General features: G+C 46.1%; 1 protein-coding gene across 1 annotated transcript in view; it reads left to right on the plus strand.

The window, feature by feature from the left end:
- Positions 1–10,712: 10,712 nt before the first annotated feature.
- rgs6 (regulator of G protein signaling 6) overlaps positions 10,713–24,562 on the plus strand; it is a 173,232-nt gene continuing 159,382 nt past the window's right edge. Inside the window, exons 1-2 of the mRNA XM_045721114.1 lie at positions 10,713–11,026; positions 22,331–22,524. Coding sequence (XP_045577070.1) covers positions 22,441–22,524 — 84 coding nt within the window. The 5' untranslated portion in view covers positions 10,713–11,026; positions 22,331–22,440. The remainder of the gene's footprint in view (positions 11,027–22,330; positions 22,525–24,562) is intronic.

Below are 24,562 nucleotides of genomic sequence, written 5' to 3' on the forward strand. Positions count from 1 at the left end.
TGTTTTCTAAAAGTTTGAAATTGACACAATAACTGTTAGTAAAGGTGTCAGTTAGAGATCATGTGCAGGAGCTTGCTGGGATTTGTAGTCTTGCATGATGTCTACTTTGATGATAATTAGCATTTTTAATTATGTGAGTAAATCGAGCCGAATATACTAATAAAAGTAAGCCGACATGAAACACAGCCCTATTTTAAGTGTTTCTTAAATTCCCTATCGGAATTTAAGAAATTTATGATTGGAACCATGATTGGAACCATTTATGATTGGAACCATTTCCCTGTTTGACCACTAGGTTTTATGGGTGTTATGACACCTCCAATGTGGGGCTCTATTATAGACTGGGTCAGGGAGATGTTGAAAATGTCAGTGAAGACACTTGCCAAATGGTCAGCACATGCTCTGAATATGCATCCTGGTAATCCTTCTGGCAACATAGCCTTGTGAATGTTAACCTGTTTAAAGGTCTTACTCACATTGGCTATGGAGAGCGAGATTACACAGTCATCCGGAACAGCTGGTGCTCTCATGCATGGTTCAGTGTTGCTTGCCTCGAAGCGAGCATAAAATGAATTTAGCTCATCTGGTAGGCTCGCATCACTGGGAAGCTTGCGGCTGGGTTTCCCTTTGTAATCCATTACAGTTTACAGGAATTGCCAAATCCGAAGAGCGTCAGATTCGATCTTAGTCGATCTTGACGTTTAGACTGTTTGGTGGCTTGTCGGAGGGCATAGCGGGATTTCTGCACACAAACACACAAACACACACACACACAAATAAGTGAGCACCAATCTGTTCATCTAGAGTAGTCCATTAGTATGAGTATTGTTGTTTTGATGGTTAGTTGCTAAGCTAAGTGCATGTATTGATTTGTGTGGTTATTGAAGTTCATTTTTCCACATCAATTTTCTGAAAAAAATGAGAGAGAGGAGATTCATTTCAACATGGCAGCGCCTCTCTGTCTCAATAAGGACCTCGATGATATTACATTATATTGATACTGTATTAGATTTAGTGGGCCATTTGCAATAGAACAATACGAGTGGGCCTAATGTGTTGTTATTTGGACAGCAGTTTGAAAACCCGACTGAACCATCTCTGTGAGGGTGTTCTCTCTGAAACTGGCTTTGTGTTAGGCTGCAGTTGGTAGACACACACACACACACACACACACACACACACACACACACACACACACACACACACACACACACACACACACACACACACACACACACACACACACACACACACACACACACACACACACACACACACACACACACACTCATGAGCATGGCCTTATTTCTATTACAGCATGTTGAATGACTGTCATTCATATTCCATTCACCCAGCTCAATGTAACAGCAAAAGGTTTAGCCTACTACATGATACTCTAATTCTCCCTATAGCATCATGAGGTTGCTACAACCTAGCCTATGAATGAAAGTTTACAATGTAGGGGCACACAGGTCGAGAGAAGAATTTGAGGTGATCTACAGTTGAAGTCGGAAGTTTACATACATCTTAGCAAAATACAATTAAACTCAGTTTTTCACAATTTGTGACATTTAATCCTAGTAAAAATTCCCTGTCTTAGGTCAGTTAGGATCACCACTTTATTTGAAGAATGTGAAATGTCAGAATAATAGTAGAGAGAATGATTTATTTCAGCTTCTATTTCTTTCATCACATTCTCAGTGGGTCAGAAGTTTACATACACTCAATTCGTATTTGGTAGCATTGCCTTTAAATTTTTTTACTTCAGTCAAACGTTGTTTCGGGTAGCCTTCCACAAGCTTCCCACAATAAGTTGGGTGAATTTTGGCCCAATCCTCCTGACAGAGCTGGTGTAACTGAGTCAGGTTTGTAGGCCTCCTTGCTCACACATGCTTTTTCAGTTCTGCCCACACATTTTCTATAGGATTGAGGGCAGGGCTTTGTGATACCTTGACTTTGTTGTCCTTAAGCCATTTTGCCACAACTTTGGAAGTATGCTTGGGGTCATTGTCCATTTGAAAGACCAATTTGCGATCAAGCTTTAACTTCCTGACTGATGTCTTGAGATGTTACTTCAACATATCCACATAATTTTCCTACCTCATGATGCCATCTATTTTGTGAAGAGCACCAGTCCGTCCTGCAGCAAAGCACCCCCACAACATGATGCTGCCACCCCCGTGCTTCACGGTTGGGATGGTGTTCTTCGGCTTGCAAGCATCCCCATTTTTCCTCCAAACATAACAATGGTCATTATGGCCAAACAGTTCTATTTTTGTTTTATCAGACCAGAAGACATTTCTCAAAAAAGTACAATCTTTGTCCCCATGTGCAGTTGCAAACTGTAGTCTGACTTTTTTATGGCAATTTTGGACCAGTGGCTTCTTCCTTGCTGAGCAGCCTTTCAGGTTATGTTGATATAGGACACTTTTTACTGTGGATATAGATACTTTTGTACCTGTTTCCTCCAGCATCTTCACATGGTCCTTTGCTGTTGTTCCGCGATTGATTTGCACTTTTCGCACCAAAGTACGTTACATTTACATTTTATACATTTGAGTCATTTAGCAGACGCTCTTATCCAGAGCGACTTACAGTAGTGAATGCATACATTTCATACAACTCAAACATTTCATACATTTTTTTTTTCTGTGCTGGCCCCCCGTGGGAATCGAACCCACAACCCTGGCGTTGCAAACACCATGCTCGACCAACTGAGCGGTATGATGGCTGTGTGGTCCCATGGTGTTTATATTTGTGTGCTATTGTTTGTACAGATGAACGTGGTACCTTCAGGCATTTGGAAATTGCTCCCAAGGATGAAGCAGACTTGTGGAGGTCTACAATTTTTTTCTGAGGTCTTGGCTGATTTATTTTGATTTTCCCATGATGTCAAGCAAAGAGGCACTGAGTTTGAAGGTAGGCCTTGAAATACACCCACAGGTACACCTCCAATTGACTGAAATGATGTCAATTAGCCTATCAGAAGCTTCTAAAGCCATGACATCATTTTCTGGATTTCTCCAAGCTGTTTAAAGGCACAGTCAACTTAGTGTATGTAAACTTCTGACCCACTGGAGTTGTGATACAGTGAATTATAAGTGAAATAATCTGTCTGTAAACAATTGTTGGAAAAATTACTTGTGTTATGCACAAAGTAGATGTCCTAACCGACTTGCCAAAACTATAGTTTGTTTAACAAGAAATTTGTGGAGTTGTTGAAAATCGAGTTTTAATGACTCCAACCTAAGTGTATGTAAACTTCCTGCTTCAACTGTAGCTTGTCTAGGGTGTAATCATTAGTCCAGCAGTTGCAAATTAGAATTTCTATTGGACAGATTCAGGTATTTTTTATCTCTGTTTTGATTGCATTCATTTAGGAAATGTTTTTCAACAGAATCGGCGGAATGAATCAAGCGTAATGAATCAAGCACCCTGATCAAGCGTAAACACAATTCTCTTTCCTCTCACCTTGTCCCTTCGCTTGTGGACTTCAATGAACAACACATCAGCTGTATGTGACCAGGCGAAAAAATAAATAAAAACCAAACCATATCATAACCGCTACTCATAGCCTACATCGTTGTCACCATATTAGCTAAAGTAACGTCCTAGTCAACATAAAAGTTAGTAAACCCATTATGTTACAGTGTATAGTCAGTAAGCAGTTACTCTGGCGGTCCCCGGTGGCAATAAATTAATAACACCAAAAGCTTACCTTGACTTGGAGGAGTTCCAGTGTTGTGTTGGATAGTCATAGCCAGCTAGCTAACATAGCATTCCTCTTTTTGAGCTGGGTGTTTGAGTAGGCTAAACTAGCCAGCTGCATTTTCTAGCTAAATAAGTGAAAGTAGGTGAAAGTAGGTGAAACGGAATGTGATTTTTTTGGAGGAAATCTCTCTCTTTCTCTTGCTTCTCCTTTTGTTGAAAACTGTTCAACTATTGTCTTTATCTCTCTTTGAGTCAACTACTCACCACATTTTATTCACTGCGGTGCTAGCTAGCTGTAGCTTAAGCTTTCAGTACTAGATTCATTCTCTGATCCTTTGATTGGGTGGACAACATGTCAGTTCACGCTGCAAGAGCTCTGATAGGTTGGAGGACGTCCTCTGGAAGTTGTCGTAATTACTGTGTAAGTCTTTGGAAGGGGGTGAACCATGAGCCTCCTAGGTTTTGTATTGAAGTCAATGTACCCAGAGGAGGACGGAAGCTAGCTGTCCTCCGGCTACACCATGGTGCTACCCTACAGAGTGCTGTTGAGGCTACTGTAGACCTTTGCAAAACAGTGTGTTTTGATCAATTATTTAGGGACGTGAATATATTTAGTATAGTTTTATCTAAAAAGGATAACCTTTTCAGTGTTTTAACATTTTTATGAAATTCACTGAGGAGGATGGTCCTCCCCTTCCTCTGAGGAGGAGCCTCCACTGATACACACACATAAATATTTACACACACACACACACACACACACACACACACACACACACACACACACACACACACACACACACACACACACACACACACACACACGGGCACACACGGACACACACACACACACACACAGTTTCCTCTGAGAGTCCATCCTTGCATCATCTCTCCAACGAAGGGAAACTTCTCACCAGACAAACTTTACATCCACCTCCTTTGGGTGTGTGGTAGAGCAGTGAAGGGCCGGTTAGCTGTGTTTAAACGTATTACATAGAGGGATGAAAAAGAGAGGGAGAGAGAAAGGGGGATGAGAGAGAGAGAGAGAGAGAAAGGGGGACCGACGAGAGGGAGAGAGAAAGGGGGACGAGAGAGAGAGAGAGAGAGAGAGAGAGAGAGAGAGAGAGAGAGAGAAAGGGGACAGAAGAGAGGGAGAGAAAAAGGGGGACGAGAGAGAGAAAGGGGGACGAGAGAGAGAGAGAGAGAGAGAGAGAGAGAGCGAGAGAGAGAGAGAGAGAGAGAGAGAGAGAGAAAGGGGACAGAAGAGAGGGAGAGAAAAAGGGGGACGAGAGAGAGAAAGGGGGACGAGAGAGAGAGAGAGAGAGAAAGGGGGACGAGAGAGAGAAAGGGGGACGAGAGAGAGAGAAAGGGGGACAGTAGAGAGAGAGAAAGGGGACGTCGTAGCCAGCTATGACGTCCCCTTTCTCTCTCTCTCTCTTTTCTCTCTCTCTCTCTCTCTCTCTCTCTCTCTCTCTCTCTCTCTCTCTCTCTCTCGTCCTCTCTCTCTTCTTTCTCTCTCTCTCTCTCTCTCTCTCTCTCTCTCTCTCTCTCTCTCATCCCCCTTTCTCTCTCCCTCTCAGCAGGGGGACCAGAAGAGAGAGAGAGAGAGAGAGAAAGGGGGACAGAAGAGAGCAAAGAGAATATTATATCAGTGATATGCCTGAGGAGCCAAAGTCTCACTGTCTGTGTGTGTGTGTGTGTGTGTGTGTGTGTGTGTGTGTGTGTGTGTGTGTGTGTGTGTGTGTGTGTGTGTGTGTGTGTGTGTGTGTGTGTGTGTGTGTGTGTGTGTGTGTGTGTGTGTGTGTGCGAGCATACATTTTGTTGTTTGCATGCATACAGTGAGAGAAAAAAGTGTTTGATCCCTTGCTGATTTTGTACGTTTGCCCACTGACAAAGAAATGATCAGTCTATCATTTTAATGGTAGGTTTATTTGAACAGTCAGAGACAGAATAATAACAAAACAATCCAGAAAAACGCATGTCAAAAATGTTATAAATTGATTTGCATTTTAATGAGGGAAATAAGTATTTGACCCCCTCTTAATCAGAAAGATTTCTGGCTCCCAGGTGTCTTTTATACAGGTAACGAGCTGAGATTAGGAGCACACTCTTAAAGGGAGTGCTCCTAATCTCAGTTTGTTACCTGTATAAAAGACACCTGTCCACTGAAGCAATCAATCAATCAGATTCCAAACTCTCCGCCATGGCCAAGACCAAAGAGCTCTCCAAGGATGTCAGGGACAAGATTGTAGACCTACACAAGGCTGGAATGGGCTACAAGACCATCGCCAAGCAGCTTGGTGAGAAGGTGACAACAGTTGGTGCGATTATTCGCAAATGGAAGAAACACAAAAGAACTGTCAATCTCCCTTGGCCTGGGGCTCCATGCAAGATCTCACCTCGTGGAGTTGCAATGATCATGAGAACGGTGAGGAATCAGCCCAGAACTACACAGGAGGATCTTGTCAATGATGTCAAGGCAGCTGGGACCATAGTCACCAAGAAAACAATTGGTAACACACTACGCCGTGAAGGACTGACATCCTGCAGCGGCCGCAAGGTCCCCCTGCTCAAGAAAGCACATATACATGCCCGTCTGAAGTTTGCCAATGAACATCTGAATGATTCAGAGGACAACTGGGTGAAAGTGTTGTGGTTAGATGAGACCAAAATGGAGCTCTTTGGCATCAACTCAACTCGCCGTGTTTGGAGGAGGAGGAATGCTGCCTATGACCCTAAGAACACCATCCCCACCGTCAAACATGGAGGTGGAAACTTTGGGGGTGTTTTTCTGCTATGGGGACAGAACGACTTCACCGCATCAAAGGGACGATGGACGGGGCCATGTACCGTCAAATCTTGGGTGAGAACCTCCTTCCCTCAGCCAGGGCATTGAAAATGGGTCGTGGATGGGTATTTCAGCATGGCAATGACCCAAAACACACGGCCAAGGCAACAAAGGAGTGGCTCAAGAAGAAGCACATTAAGGTCCTGGAGTGGCCTAGCCAGTCTCCAGACCTTAATCCCATAGAAAATATGTGGAGGAAGCTGAAGGTTCGAGTTGCCAAACGTCAGCCTCGAAACCTTAATGACTTGGAGAAGATCTGCAAAGAGAAGTGGGACAAAATCCCTCCTGAGATGTGTGTAAACCTGGTGGCCAACTACAAGAAACATCTGACCTTTGTGATTGCCAACAAGGGTTTTGTCACCAAGTACTAAGTCATGTTTTGCAGAGGGGTCAAATACTTATTTCCCTCATTAAAATGCAAATCATTTTATAACATTTTTGACATGCGTTTTTCTGTTTTTTTTTGTTGTTATTCTGTCTCTCACTGTTCAAATAAACCTACTATTAAAATTATAGACTGATCATTTCTTTGTCAGTGGGTAAATGTACAAAATCAGCAGGGGATCAAATACTTTTTTCCCTCACTGTACGTCTGTGTGTGTGTGTGTGTGTGTGTGTGTGTGTGTGTGTGTGTGTGTGTGTGTGTGTGTGTGTGGCTCACTGCGTGTAATTCCAACAATCTAATCAAATAGAAAAAGTGAATAAGCTCATTTAATTTCCTTTTCATTCCAGTCCCATAATTTATGCTGTAGTCATGGTGATTTACCTCAACACATCCAGTCCCATTATTTACGCTGTAGACACAGTGTCATGGTGATTTACCTCAACACATCCAGTCCCATTATTTACGCTGTAGACACGGTGTCATGGTGATTTACCTCAACACATCCAGTCCCAATATTTACGCTGTAGACACGGTGTCATGGTGATTTACCTCAACACATCCAGTCCCATTATTTACGCTGTAGACACGGTGTCATGGTGATTTACCTCAACACATCCAGTCCCATTATTTACGCTGTAGACACGGTGTCATGGTGATTTATCTCAACACATCCAGTCCCATTATTTACGCTGTAGACATGGTGTCATGGTGATTTATCTCAACACACTCATCACTCACTTTAGACTTAATAGACCCCAGGAAGAGCAGCTGCTGCTCTTGCAACAGCTAATGGGGATCCTAATGGGGATCCTAATGAAATACCAATAGAGGAGAGATGCACAAATAAACTCATGTTTTTTTCAATGAGCCTTTCGCTGAACAAAACGGTTTATTTTGCCTGTGCTTTCCAATCTCCTGCTAATATCTTATAATGTTATATTATTTTATTATGATGGTATACAGCAAGCGAGACTGTGCTGCAAAGAACTGTGTCAATCTTACTACTACATAAAACAAAAAATATTGTATTAAAGGTGAAATCTGCAGTTGCTACATACATTTTGGATGCTTATTAATGATAAGCACCCATTGATTCTTGAAGAATATAACATGTACAGTAAATGCCTTGTGAGCTTAGTTTAATTTACCCCATCAGAACCAAAAATATAAAAACTGTTGAATGTGCTGTTCTAGGATCAGTTTAGCCTTTTAGGTCATAATCAATAGGATTATATGGACAGATCCTAGATCAGAATCAATAGGATTATATGGACAGATCCTAGATCATAATCAATAGGATTATATGGACAGATCCTAGATCATAATCAATAGGATTATATGGACAGATCCTAGATCATAATCAATAGGATTATATGGACAGATCCTAGATCATAATCAATAGGATTATATGGACAGATCCTAGATCATAATCAATAGGATTATATGGACAGATCCTAGATCATAATCAATAGGATTATATGGACAGATCCTAGATCATAACCAATAGGATTATATGGACAGATCCTAGATCATAATCAATAGGATTATATGGACAGATCCTAGATCAGAATCAATAGGATTATATGGACAGATCCTAGATCAGAATCAATAGGATTATATGGACAGATCCTAGATCATAATCAATAGGATTATATGAACAGATCCTAGATCATAATCAATAGGATTATATGGACAGATCCTAGATCATAATCAATAGGGTTATATGGACAGATCCTAGATCAGAATCAATAGGATTATATGGACAGATCCTAGATCATAATCAATAGGATTATATGGACAGATCCTAGATTAGCACTCCTACTTTGAGATGCTTTGTGGATACGGTGTCCAGATTTTCAAGAGAGAGATCACCTCATTCTTCCCCCAAACTGACCTTGTGGTTTTTAATACCTTCTCTTCTGGCTTCAGGTATGAATTAAAACTCCTCGTGGTACCAAAATGTAAGCTAGTTTAATTGTAAACAAACACTAAATAGCATCTAAACACAATCTGCGGATGTAAAAAGGGCTTTATAAATACATTTGATTGATTGATTGAAAACATGTTCAAAATTATAATTTTGATCTCATCGATGGTCAGTCCGTGCATCCATAGCACTGTCTATGAATTTGAGAGTGGTTACATGTCTCCAGACCCATCGCTCAGCTCCAGACCCAACCCTCAGCTCAACACATCCCTCCACTCCAGACCCATCCCTCCACTCCAGACCCATCCCTCAGCTCCAGACCCATCCCTCCACTCCAGACCCATCCCTCCACTCCAGACCCATCCCTCCACTCCAGACCCATCCCTCCACTCCAGACCCATCCCTCAGCTCCAGACCCATCCCTCCGCTCCAGACCCATCCCTCCACTCCAGACCATCCCTCCACTCCAGACCCATCCCTCAGCTCCAGACCATCCCTCCACTCCAGACCCATCCCTCAGCTCCAGACCCATCCCTCCACTCCAGACCCATCCCTCAGCTCCAGACCCATCCCTCCACTCCAGACCCATCCCTCAGCTCCAGACCCATCCCTGAGCTCCAGACCCATCCCTCCACTCCAGACCCATCCCATCCCTCCACTCCAGACCCATCCCTCAGCTCCAGACCCATCCCTCAGCTCCAGACCCATCCCATCCCTCAACTCCAGACCCATCCCTCAACTCCAGACCCATCCCTCCACTCCAGACCCATCCCTCAGCTTCAGACCCATCCCATCCCTCAGCTCCAGACCCATCCCTCAACTCCAGACCCATCCCTCTACTCCAGACCCATCCCATCCCTCAACTCCAGACCCATCCCTCAACTCCAGACCCATCCCTCCACTCCAGACCCATCCCATCCCTCAACTCCAGACCCATCCCTCAACTGCAGACCCATCCCTCAACTCCAGATATCCCTCCACTCCAGACCCATCCCATCCCTCCACTCCAGACCCATCCCTCAACTCCAGAACCATCCCTCCACTCCAGACCCATCCCTCAACTCCAGAACCGTCCCATCCCTCCACTCCAGACCCATCCCTCCACTCCAGACCCATCCCATCCCTCCACTCCAGACCCATCCCTCAACTCCAGAACCATCCCTCCACTCCAGACCCATCCCTCAACTCCAGAACCATCCCATCCCTCCACTCCAGACCCATCCCTCCACTCCAGAACCATCCCTCCACTCCAGACCCATCCCTCAACTCCAGAACCATCCCATCCCTCCACTCCAGACCCATCCCTCCACTCCAGAACCATCCCTCCACTCCAGACCCATCCCTCCACTCCAGAATCATCCCTCCACTCCAGACCCATCCCTCAACTCCAGAACCATCCCTCCACTCCAGACCCATCCCTCAACTCCAGAACCATCCCATCCCTCCACTCCAGACCCATCCCTCCACTCCAGAACCATCCCTCCACTCCAGACCCATCCGTCCGCTCCAGAACCATCCCTCCACTCCAGACACATCCCTCCACTCCAGACCCATCCCTCAGCTTTATACAAATGTACAGGAGGGAAACGCTTTGTTATTGTTTCAATTAAGGATTCTAGCATTTTTTATTTTTTCCGGCTCACTCACTCACTCACTCACTCACTCACTCACTCACTCACTCACTCACTCACTCACTCACTCACTCACTCACTCACTCACTCACTCACTCACTCACTCACTCACTCACTCACTCACTCACTCACTCACTCACTCACTCACTCACTCCCTTTCTTCCTCATAGAAACGCATGCACACACTCAGAAGCGTACACGCGATGATCCTCTCTTTCCGTACGTACCTGACTGCTCTACTCTACACAGAGACCACCCACGCCACAGCCCAGCACACAGAGAGACAGAACGAGAGAGAGAGAGAGAGAGAGAGAGGGGAACGCTTCACCCTCCCAGCAGCTGTCTCTGATACAACAGCTGTGCACTGCTTTTTCTTTTTCTTCTCCTGTTCTGTCCATCCATCTCTCTCCATCCCTCCTTTTGACTCGCTCCTCAAGCCAATTAGATCATGAACATGCTGTGTGCTTGTTGCTAGGGGGGAAGAGAACCAAGAAGAGGGGACCAGCCGATACTTTGTTGCTAAGGTAATGAACGCTTGTGAGAGGTGTGAAAGACAATATTGAATTTTGTCACTGAGGTGTTTGTGTGTGTATGAGAGAGAGTGTGTGTATATCGATACAGCAGTATTGCCAGGTGAGTATGGGAGTTATGTTACTAATGTGTGTGTGTGTGTGTGTGTGTGTGTGTGTGTGTGTGTGTGTGTGTGTGTGTGTGTGTGTGTGTGTGTGTGTGTGTGTGTGTGTGTGTGTGTGTGTATTGGGACAAGAGTGGTCCATGGAGGATTTGGGCTGTGGATAGAAGCAGCTGTATACTCAACAAGCTCTCACAGTTTCACTGCAGAATCCAACATTTGTCCTTTAAACGTCAAATTTTGAAGGTTAAGTTTAGGCATTAATTCCGAACGGTTACTTTAAGGGTTAAGGTTTGGGATAGGGTAAACAATAAAGCGCGTACAACTGGGATTGAACATCCGCGTCCGTAACACCCTCACCGTTGCTCCAAATGGCCGATTTTGAAGTAATCTAACGACGTCCTACATACCTGGATGGACGTTGAATTTTACAGTGGATCTTGAGCGACCTGGTTGGTGTAGTTCATGGATTGCAGCACAGCACCGAGAGAAAGCTAAACAGCTACTACAGTATAGGGAATCTCTCTCTCTCTCTGTCAATCTTCGTGTCTCTCTCTCGTCTTTCCGTATATCTCTGTCTATCTGCCTGCCTCTTTCTCTCTCTCTCTCACTCGCTCTCTGTCTCTCTCCGTGTGTCTCTCTCTCGTCTTTCCGTATATCTCTGTCTATGTGCCTGCCTCTTTCTCTCTCTCTCTCTCAGTGGCTGTAGCTCTCTTTCTCTCCGTAATCATGTGTGTGCGTGTGCGTACGTACTGTATGTTCCTACCTACATGTTGTGACATCTATAGGACATCCTGTCCTCTCCAACACACAGAGAGAGAAAGATGAGGTTATTGATATAAACCAGGTGATATTCTACAGGGGTTGTTGATATAAACCAGGTGATATTCTACAGGGGTTGTTGATATAAACCAGGTGATATTCTACAGGGGTTGTTGATATAAACCAGGTGATATTCTACAGGGGTTGTTGATATAAACCAGGTGATATTCTACAGGGGTTGTTGATATAAACCAGGTGATATTCTACAGGGGTTGTTGATATAAACCAGGTGATATTCTACAGGGGATGTTGATATAAACCAGGTGATATTCTACAGGGGTTATCGATATAAACCAGGTGATATTCTACAGGGGTTGTTGATATACACCAGGTGATAATCTACAGGGAGCCAAACAACTGGACCAATAACTCAGACAGAAATGCCCTGGAACACACACTCCTAACACACACACACACACACACACACAACCCAACCGAGCCATACTGGACCACATACAGTATGTCTGAAGATCTGATCCCACTGCTGCCACCATCTGATCTCATCCCACTGTTGCCACCATCTGATCTGATCCCACTGCTGCCACCATCAGATCTGATCCCACTGCTGCCACCATCTGATCTGATCCCACTGCTGCCACCATCTGATCTGATCGCTGCCACTCTGATCTTTGTGTCTTTGCCACCATCAGATCTGATCCCACTGCTGCCACCATCAGATCTGATCCCACTGCTGCCACCATCTGATCTGATCCCACTGCTGCCACCATCAGATCTGATCCCACTGCTGCCACCATCAGATCTGATCCCACTGCTGCCACCATCAGATCTGATCCCACTGTTGCCACCATCAGATCTGATCCCACTGCTGCCACCATCAGATCTGATCCCACTGCTGCCACCATCAGATCTGATCCCACTGCTGCCACCATCAGATCTGATCCCACTGCTGCCACCATCTGATCTGATCCCACTGCTGCCACCATCTGATCTGATCCCACTGCTGCCACCATCAGATCTGATCCCACTGCTGCCACCATCTGATCTGATCCCACTGCTGCCACCATCTGATCTGATCCCACTGCTGCCACCATCAGATCTGATCCCACTGCTGCCACCATCAGATCTGATCCCACTGCTGCCACCATCTGATCTGATTGAAGTTTGATTTGATCTGGATCCCACCTCCTGGAGGTCTGGCTGTCTAATATACAACAGGTACAAATTGCCTCTAATCACACTGATACCGAGTCAGAAATTGTATCATCTCCATAATAGTTAAGGTTAGGATTCAGGATAGAGTAATCTGATCATAGATCTGTGGTTAGGGGCTTCTACTTCAGCGTATTTTATGGTAGACATTGAGGCTATTTGGGTATTCATCTCGTCTCTTCCTCTGCTCACCACAGCTCGCTGCAGACGCCAATATTGTGACAGGTATCCGACTGGCAGCAGCATGCTCGAGAGGCAGAAATGCCTGGAGCTCTGGAAAGGAAGGTGGATGGGAATCACACTATCAGAGAGTTCCAGGCAACGTTACGATCTGGAATGCTGGAATAATGTCGCCTGTAAATGGGTCTTTCTATAAATAATGGAGCCAATGTGTGACATCAAAGTAAAAATGTCACGTCTGTTGTTACAGGAATAAGATTCTAGATAGGCACAACGACACCATAACTCCTAGCAACAACAAAACATCTACATGTCATTCAAATTGTCACATGAAATATGAAAAATGCATATGTCTTTGTCATGCATAGTAGCAGGTCGGTTTGTGCTTTAGTCAAATCTTCCAGAAGAATGAAAAAGATAAACAACAGCATTTCTATATTTCTAATAGTTTATATAATAGTTCAATACAATAATATAATACAATGGGTTCTGTCAACAACATCATTGACAAAAATATTAACCAATAATGACACTATTATAATCACTAAACTCTCCTCTCCCCCAATATGCTTTGAGAGGGAGGTGAGGAATGGAAGGACCAAGGGGAGAATCTCAATTGCATTTCCTCCCTTCCTCATGTCCTCCCGCCTCCTTCTCAAAACCCATTGGATAAGAAGGTGAGAGGGGAGGGACCTCCTGACCTTCTCATCCAATGGGTTTTGAGGAGACGAATAGAGAGGATGCAACGAGTCAAGGAAATACAATTGAGATTCTCCCAGGGACAGAGGAAGTAAGTATTAGATAGCTAGTTAAAAAAAATATCACATTGCCAGACTGACTGACTGATTGAGCTATCATAATACCCATGGCCTGTCCAGAAACAACCCCTACTGCCCAGAGACTAGACACTTGTGGATATCTGAGAGGGATTGATGGGTGGTGACATGGTGAGAGCTCCACATTACCCTTTGGTAGGCTTGGTGGAATGTTGATGGTATTGCTTACACCTGTCCAGTTCTCTCAGATCTCCACAAGTGTCTAGGGGTAGAAGCTAGGCGTTGTTTCTGGACCCCAAAACCCCTTGGGTGTTAGGGTGGACCTACAGCACGAGGCATTGGTTGGTTGATTCATTCCACTTGTCACGGAATTCTAGGACCAGGGGAGTGGGCACAGTTCGTACCATGGGCCGAGATGGCCCAGAACTCTCAGCGCCACTCCTCTACTAACCTGTCACCCTTCCAGGTTGTATTGGGGTATCAGCCAGTCCTGGTGCCATGGCAACAGAGCCAGACAGAGGCTCCTGTGGTGGAGGCATGGGTGAAGTGCTCTCAGGAGACCTGGAATGCGGTCCAGGAGTGTCTAAGGAGGGCTGGTGAACGACACAAAGAGAGCGCTGACCGCCACCACAGTGAAGCCCCCGTGTTTAACCCGGGGGACAGAGTCTGGCTCTCGACCCGGAACCTGCCCCTCCGCCTGCCCTGCCGGAAGTTGGGTCCGCGGTTTGTGGGGCCGTTCAAAGTCCTGAGGAGGATAAACGAGGTGTGTTATAGGTTACAACTCCCGGGTGGAAACCCGAGGTCAGGCTGACCGAGACCCCCAGCCTCTCCATAAACGATCTCCACACCCTGGATGTGAACTGGGGACCCCGATCAGATACGATGTCCTCGGGCACCCCATAGTGCCGGAAGACATGGGTGAACAGGGCCTCCGCGGTCTGCAGGGCCGTAGGAAGACCGGGCAAAGGGAGCAGACCGCAGGACTTAGAGAACCGGTCCACAACGACCAGGATCGCAGTGTTCCCCTGGGACGGCGGGAGATCCGTGAGGAAATCCACCGAGAGGTGAGACCAAGGTCGTTGTGGAACGGGGAGGGGCTGTATTTTCCCTCGAGGCAGGTGTCTAGGAGCCTTGCACTGGGCGCATACCGAACAGGAAGAGACATAACGCCAAACATCCTCAACCAAGGTGGGCCACCAGTACCTCCCCTTCAGGCCCCGCACTGTCCGTTCCACCCCAGGATGACCCGAGGAGGGTAGAGTGTGGGACCATCGGATCAGGCGATCGCGAACACCAAGCGGAACGTACTTCAGGACCACGGGACACTGAGGTGGAGTGGGTTCTGACCGACCCGCCCGCTCGATGTCCGCATCCACCTCCCATACCACCGGTGCCACCAGACAGGAGGCGGGGAGTATGGGAGTAGGATCGATGGTCCGCTCCTCGGTGTCGTAGAGAAGCGACAGTGCGTCAGCCTTCCGGTTCCGGGAACCTGGAATGTACGAGAGGGTAAAGTGAAACCTCGTAAAGAACATGGCCCACCTTGCCTGACAGGGATTAAGCCTCCTCGCTGCCCGGATATACTCCAGGTTACGGTGGTCGGTCCAGATGAGAAAAGGGTGACGTGCCCCTTTCAAGCCAATGTCTCCACACCGTCAAAGCCCTGACCACGGCTAACAGCTCCCGGTCCCCCACATCATAGTTGCACTCCGCCGGGGTCAGCTTCTTGGAAAAGAATGCACATGGGCGGAGCTTCGGAGGAACGCCCGAGCGCTGCGATAGCACAGCTCCTACCCCAGCCTCGGACGCGTCCACCTCCACTATGAATGGCAAAGAGGGATCCGGATGCGCCAGGACAGGAGCGTTGGTAAACAGCACCTTCAGACGATGGAAGGCTCTGTCCGCCTCTGCTGACCATCGTAGCCGCACCAGACCCCCCTTCATCAGTGAGGTAATGGGAGCCGCCACCTGGCCAAAACCCCGGATAAACCTCCGATAATAATTAGAACCGCTGCACCTCCTTCACAGTGGTTGGGGTTGGCCAATTACGCACAGCCGTAACGCAGTCACATTCCACCACCACCCCCGAGGTGGAAATGCGGTATCCCAGAAAAGAGACGGCTCGTTTGAAGAACTCACATTTCTCAGCCTTGACGTATAGGTTATGCTCCAGCAGCCGCCCAAGTACTTTACGCACCAGGGACACATGCTCGGCGCGTGTGGCGGAGTAGATCAGGATGTCATCGATGTACACCACCACACCCTGCCCGAGCATGTCCCTAAGGACCTCGTCCACAAAGGATTGGAAGACAGCGGGAGCGTTCTTTAACCCATACGGCATGACGAGGTACTCATAATGGCCCGATGTGGTACTAAATGCGGTTTTCCAATCGTCTCCATCTCGGATACGCACCAGGTTATACGCGCTCCTGAGATCTAATTTCGTGAAGAAGCGCGCCCCGTGAAATTTAAGTCAATGACTCCACTGCCGTAGCAATGAGAGGTAGCGGGTAACTGAAACCCACTGTGATAGCATTTAGACCTCTATAGTCAATACACGGGCGCAGACCTCCCTCCTTCTTCTTCACGAAAAAAAGCTTGAGGAGACGGGGGACTTGGATGGCCGAATGTATCCCTGTCTCAAGGACTCAGTGACGTATGTCTCCATAACCGCTGTCTCCTCCTGAGACAGAGGATACACGTGACTCCTAGGAAGAGCCGTGTTGGCCTGGAGGTTTATCGCACAATCCCCTCGTCGATGGGGGGGTAATAGAGTCGCCTTCGTCTTACTGAAGGCGATAGCCAAATCGGCATACTCTGAGGGAATGTGCACGGTGGAGACTTGGTCTGGACTCTAAACCGTAGTCGCACCGATGGAAACTCCTATGCACCTACCTGAGCACTCCCTCGACCACCCCGTAAGAGCCCTCTGCCTCCACGAAATCTGAGGGTTGTGAGTGGCTAGCCAGGGGATTCCCAGTACCACCGGAAACGCCGGGAACAGGCTGATACGTTCCTCATGACCCCCCCACGTCTGCATAACCAGTGGCACTGTGACCTCCCCTACTTGGCCTGACCCTAGCGGTCGACTATCTAGGGCGTGCACGGGGGAAGGGTGGTCCAGCTGAACCAGGGGAATCCCTAACCTCTCAGCTAACCCACGGTCCATAAAACTCCCAGCTGCACCTGAATCGACTAGTGCCCTATACTGGAAGTGAGGGGAAAAATCAGGAAAATAAACGGAGGTGTACATGTGGTCGACAGGGGGCTCTGGGTGTGGCTGGTGCGGACTCACCTGGGGGGTCGAAGTAGTGCTCTGCCTGCCCTCCGAACTCCAGGGTGGAACTCTCCAGCACCGGTACACAGTGTGTCCTCTGCGCCCACAGCGGGTGCAGGAGAGACCCCCCCCCCCCTCCGGTCCTTCTCGACGCAGCCCCCCCCTATCTCCATGGGCTGTGGAGCAGGAGGACTGGGAGGCGGAACGAACAGGCCCCGACTGGAACGTTCCCGGGCAGCCAGTAGGTTGTCCAATCTAATGGACAAATCCACCAGTTGGTCTAGGGTGGAGGTGTTGTTCCTACAAGCCAGCTCGTCCTCGCGAAGACTACACCTATAGTGGTCTATCAGGGCCCGCTCGTTCCACCCCAATCCAGCGGCGAGAGTCCGGAATTCCAGGGCGAAATCCTGAGCGCTCCTCGTCTCCTGTCTTAGATGAAATAGCCGCTCCGGGGGATGATCGAAAACCGCCCGGAAGCGGCGGGTGAACTCAGGGTAGTCGCCCCGAGCCGAGTCTGGACCATCCCAGACCGCATTGGCCCATTCCAGGGCTCGACCCGTGAGACACCAGACGAGGACGCTCACCCTCTCTTCGTCAGTTCCAACTGGAGCAAGAACCCCTTGCACCCAGCGGCCGTCCCATCAAACTCCCTGGGAGGTGTGATCCGGATACCGCTGGCGCCCGCTTCAGTGGGTGTGGGTAAGGGCGCAGGGTGAGGAACCGAAGCTGGTCTGGCTGGGGAAGCACCTCTCTCCCAGCTCTCCAACCGGGCCAACACCTGATCCATGGCCAAGCCTAGGCGGTGGAGGAGGCTGGCGTGTTGAGAGACCTGCTCAGCCATGGACGGTGCTTCTGCTCCTGCTGACTCCATGAAGGTGCGGGATTCTGTCACGGAATTCTAGGACCAGTGGAGATGCGGAATCAGGCACAGGAGACAGAGGGCCGGAGCAACAGTGTTTTAATGCAACGGGAAAAAACACAATAGCCGAAAGGCACAGGGCGCTCAATAAAGTCCGCCAGGGAAAACACATTCCCAAAATAAACACGAGGAAAAAGCGCACGGGGCGCAGCCCGGCAATAAAGCTGACACAGGCCAGCGAAACAGGCCACACACACAACTGTCCTGAGTGGACAATAAACAATCCCGCACGAGAACCCAAACTGAAAATACACACTAAATAACCCCCCACTAATGACAGACACGAGACAGGTGCGGGATAGACAGACAAAACTAAAAGACAGAGAAGCATAGATCGGTGGCAGCTAATAGGCCGGCGACGACGACCGCCGAGCGCCGCCCAACCGAGGAGGGGCGCCAACTTCGTTGGATACTGTGACACCACTGCTATAGACACAAATATTTGCACAGGTGTAAGCTGGACACACCAACAGCACCCTATCAGGCTGATCAGACAGGTCTGGGTAGCTGGTCTGGGTAGCTGAAGACCTGCTGTAAATGGTGAAAGGATATTTTTACATGTCTGTTATTCACACCCTTGCTTCATTCCAGCTAGTTAGATGTGCAACCACTGACTAACTATAGTTAGGGGCATATCACCAGTCTAGCAATAGATACTGTTGTTTTGGCTGTATGGCATCATTTAATAAGATTACCCATGGATAGTTAAGTAGCTAGGATACAGCAGTCAGCTAACCATTTACAGTAACAGCAGTTCATTAATACGTCAATACACACTAAATCTTATGCGGAAATTGAGAAAATCGTACCTTGGCACTGTGGCATGGTATGGGCTGCTATTAATAAATTAATTAATATATAATAGATTCATAGAATGGAGTTAGAAAGATGAATTCCTTCTTTGAAAGGACAGGAAGTGTTGGCTGTGCACTTAACCCCACCCACATGTGATCCTTGAAATATCAAGTTGTATTTTGTTTTTATAGGCAAAAACAAAAAAAAACATAGTTGATATGGCTGACTTGCACTCTACTGACTAATTGAGATGTACAAACTATGCCATAAGGGGACGACGAGCGGATAAGAGGTAATCCGTTATTTTGATTAAGACATTAATGAGCGAGCTAGGACAGATGTAGTTTTTGAAATGTAAAGCAACAGAATTCAGAACATAGGCCATTCTTACAGTATTCTCCCTGTACACCAAGTCAGAACTGTAGGGAAAATAAAGGGGGCATATAAGCAGACAATGAAAGCTCTTACAATATTAGATATTTCTCTAAAACAGGTTATAGGGTACATGTGCACCACCAAGTCAGAACAGTAGGCTAAATTATGAGGTTAAAAGGGAGCAAATTATTAGGGTGAGGGACATTACATTTTACATTTTAGTCATTTAGCAGACGCTCTTATCCAGAGCGACTTACAGTAGTGAATACATACATTTCATTTTCATTTCATGCATTTTGTTTTGTACTGGCCCCCCTCATTCAAGTTTTTTACTATTTTCTACATTGTAGAATTATAGTGAAGACATCAAAACTATGAAATAACACATATGGAATCATGTAGTAACCAAAAAATTGTTAAACAAATCTAAATATATTTTAGATTCTTCAAAGTAGCCACACTTTGCCTTGATGACAGCTTTGCACACTCTTGGCATTCTCCCAACCAGCTTCACCTGGAATGCTTTTCCAACAGTCTTGAAGGAGTTTACACATATGCTGAGCACTTGTTGGCTGCTTTTCCTTCACTCTGCGGTCCAATTCATCCTAAACAATCTAAATTGGGTTGAGGTTGGGTAATTGTGGAGGCCAGGTCATGTGATGCCGCACTCCATCACTCTCCTTCTTGGTCAAATAGCCCTTATACAGCCTGGAGGTGTGTTGGGTCATTGTCTTGTTGAAAAACACATGATAGTCCCACTAAGGCCAAACCAGATGGGATGGCGTATCGCTGCAGAATGTTGTGGTAACCATGCTGGTTAAGTATGCCTTGAATTATAAATAAATCACACACCGTGTTACCAGCAAAGCACCCCCACACGGTGGGAACCTTACATCCGGAGATCATCTGTTGACCTACTCTGCGTCTCACAACGACATGGAACCAAAAATCTGTAATTTGGACTCATTAGACCAAAGGACAGATTTCCATCGGTCTAATGTCCATTGCTCATGTTTCTTGACCCAAGCAAGTCTCTTCTTCTTATTTGATGTCCTTTAGAAGTGGTTTCTTTGTAGCAATTCGACCATGAAGGCCTGCTTCACGCAGTCTCCTATGAACAGTTGATGTTGAGATTTGTCTGTTACTTGAACTCTGTGAAGCATTTATTTGTGCTGCAATTTCTGAGGCTGGTAACTCTGATTAACTTATCCTCTGCAGCAGAGGTATCTCTGGGTCTTCCTTTCCTGTGGCAGTCCTCATGAGAGTCAGTTTCATCATAGCGCTTGATGGTTTTTGCGACTGCACTCAAAGAAACTTTCAAAGTTCTTAAAATGTTCCAAATTGACTGACCTGCCTTCATGTCTTAAAGTAATGATGGACTGTCATTTCTCTTTGCTTGTTTGAGCTGTTCATGTCATAATATGGGCTATGTATTTTAACAAATAGGGCTATCTTCTGTATACAACCCCTACCTTGTCACAGCACAACTGATTAGCTCAAACGCATTAAGAAGGAAAATAAATTCCACAAATTAACTTTTAACAAAGCACACCTGTTAATTGAAATGCATTCCAGGTGACTACACAATGCCACAGATGTCTCAAGTTTTGAGGGAGAGTGCAATTGGCATGCTGACTGCATGAATATCCACCAAAGCTGTTGACAGAGAATTGAATGTTAATTTCTCTACCATATGCTGCCTCCAACATCGTTTTAGAGAATTTGGCAGTACTTCCAAATGGCCCCAAAACCGCAGACCACATGTATGGCGTTGTGTGGGCGAGCGGTTTGCTGATGTCAACGTTGTGAACATTGTGTCCGATGGTGGGTTTATTGTATGGGCAGGCATAAGCTACGGACAATGAACACAACTGCATTTTATCGATGGCAATTTGAATGCACAGAGACAGCGTGATGAGATCCTGTGGCCCGTTGTCGTGCCATTGATCCGCCACCATCACCTCTTGTTTTAGCATGATAATGCACAGCCCCATGTCTCAAGGATCTGTACACAATTTCTGAAAGCAAAAAATGTCCCAGTTCTTCCATGGCCTGCATACTCACCAGACATGTCACCCATTGAGCATGTTTGGGATGCTCTGGATTGACGTGTACGACAGGGGGTTCCAGTTCCCACCAATATCCAGCAACTTTGCAGAGCCATTGAAGAGCAGTGGGACAATATTCCACAGGCCACAATCAACAACCTGATCAACTCTATGTGAAGGAGATGTCTCGCTGCATGATGCAAATGGGGGTCACACCAGATACTGACTGGTTTTCTGATCCACACACCTACATTTTTTTGTGACCAACAGATGCATATCTGTATTCCCAGTCATGTGAAATCCATAGATTAGGGCCTAATTAATTTGTTTAAATTGATTGATTTCCTTATATGAACTGTAACACAGTAAAATCTTTGAAAGTGTTACATGTTGCACTTATATTTTTGTTCAGTATATTTAATCCATTTTGAATTCAGGCTGTAACACAACAAAATGTGGAGTAAGTCAAAAGGTATGAATACTTTCTGAAGGCACTGTTTATCAGATGGATCTAATGGTTTCTTCTTTTCTCCTGTCCTTCTTTCCTCCCCCATCCGCTGAGACAGAGGAAAGGAAAGAGAGTGTGTGAGAGAGAGAGAAGGATTGAGAAAGACAGAAGAGACAGCTTCAATGTAATGGTATTGTGTCTATGTTCTTATTTCCTCTCCCCATCCTCTGACATGGAAAAATAAAGAGATGGAAGAGAGACGGCTATATGAGATGGATCTAGTATCTCCAGTAACAGAGAAAAAAGCGAGAGAGAAAAAAAGGGATTGAAAGAGAAGAGAAGAACAGCTATGAGATGGATCTAATGTCTTCTTTTCTCTTTCCCCAGCCTGCAGTAACAGAAGAAGAAAGAGTGCAAGAGAACAAAGGAGAGGGACTGAAAGAGAGAGAGAGAGCAAAGGATAGAGAGAACAAGAGAAGACATCGGTCAGCTACAGTATGAACCAGTCCAGCCAGGACCCGAGTGGAGTGGGGACAGCAGACCCTGATGAGGACTCTCCCAACATGATCGTCTACAGAAAGGTAGGAGGACAACACTGGTCTTTGTAACATTATGTTGTGGAAAGGTTGTGTGAAGGTAGGACAACACTGGTCTTTCCAACATTATGTTGTGGAAAGGTTGTGTGAAGGTAGGACAACACTGGTCTTTCCAACATTATGTTGTGGAAAGGTTGTGTGAAGGTAGGACAACACTGGTCTTTGCAACATTATGTTGTGGAAAGGTTGTGTGAAGGTAGGACAACACTGGTCTTTGCAACATTATGTTGTGGAAAGGTTGTGTGAAGGTAGGACAACACTGGTCTTTGTAACATTATGTTGTGGAAAGGTTGTGTGAAGGTAGGACAACACTTGTCTTTGTAACATTATGTTGTGGAAAGGTTGTGTGAAGGTAGGACAACACTGGTCTTTGTAACATTATGTTGTGGAAAGGTTGTGTGAAGGTAGGACAACACTGGTCTTTGTAACATTATGTTGTGGAAAGGTTGTGTGAAGGTAGGACAACACTGGTCTTTGTAACATTATGTTGTGGAAAGGTTGTGTGAAGGTAGGACAACACTGGTCTTTGTAACATTATGTTGTGGAAAGGTTGTGTGAAAGATATACACTGGTGTCTCTTACATTATGTTTGCAGTGGAACAGCACACAGTGACCACTGGCCTCTCAACTCAACTAGCATGTTGTGGGAGGGTTTCATAAAGGTTGTTAAAGAAACATGCATTGTGTACCTATGACTAAGGTAGGATTACACTGACATTTTTCCATCCTAAATACGTTCCTTGCTTCCTTGCTCTAACTCCAGAATCATAAATATTTGAGGTGCTGCTGTAACCCCAAAGTGTCAATATGATTAAAACAGAAACCTGTGTGTGTCTGTGTGTGTGTGTGTGTGTGTGTGTGTGTGTGTGTGTGTGTGTGTGTGTGTGTGTGTGTGTGTGTGTGTGTGTGTGTGTGTGTGTGTGTGTGTGTGTGTGTGTCTGTCAGTGTGTTGTGTGTGTGTGTGTGTGTGTGTGTGTGTGTGTGTGTGTGTGTGTGTGTGTGTGTGTGTGTGTGTGTGTGTGTGTGTGTGTGTGTGTGTGTCTGTCAGTGTGTGTGTGTGTGTGTGTGTGTGTGTGTGTGTGCGTGCGTACTCATGAACCAAATCTCACGCTCGCCAGAATTGAGCAACATAATTCTTGCGTGTGTGCTGGCCAGCTACTCCCTTTGTTTCTGCGTGGGAGACACGTAATTAAAAAGGAACTAACGAGTACGGAGAAATAATGAAGAGGAAGAGGAAGAGTATGAAAGAAAGTAGATAATGATTGAAAGAAGGGAGGAGGGAGAGGGGAAATTAAAAAATAGAAGGAAAGAGGGAGGGAAGTGAAAGAAGGAAAGATGGGTAAATACGGAGAGAAAGAGGAGAGTAGGTAAAAAGGAAAGACACCTTAGTGTTCTATTAAATTTCATCCACTTCAGCCGACATCCACAAAACATGTCAGATGTGGAACTGCGTTAGAGCTGTCAAATCCACAAGTAACTACCGGAAATTCTACCACAGACGGAAGGGGCAACCCAGAAACGTCACAGGGGCTATAAAGTTGAAGCATTCCGTTTAGAACGTTCTCTCACCACCACATATGGTAACGAGAGGAAGTCCAGTTGCAGGTAGTTGGAGAGGATGGAAGTAGGTAAAACTGGGCTGACATGCTGCTAAATTTGTCATCGTTGAAACATTTGATCTATCTCAATACATTTCTGTTCCCAAAACTAGAATCTGTTAGTAACACAGTGTACTAGGTTTTATAGACTTGAAGTGCAAAGGTCGAATTGAGCTTGTGCACACGTATACTTCACAGAGGAGGTGTTCTCAAACGGAAATATGCAAATACGTGCTACAAATTGCCAATAGGATCTTGCTTGTTCTGCCCACTATGCTTTGTTTGCTCCCAATGTAAATGAAACATATTAACTATACCATATATACAAAAGTATGTGGACACCACTTCAAATTTGTGGAGTCGGCTATTTCTGCCACACCCATTGCTGACAGGTGTATAAAATCGAGCACACCGCCATGCAATCT

Source organism: Salmo salar, chromosome ssa06, assembly GCF_905237065.1.
Source record: "Salmo salar chromosome ssa06, Ssal_v3.1, whole genome shotgun sequence".
Taxonomy (NCBI): Eukaryota; Metazoa; Chordata; class Actinopteri; order Salmoniformes; family Salmonidae; genus Salmo; species Salmo salar.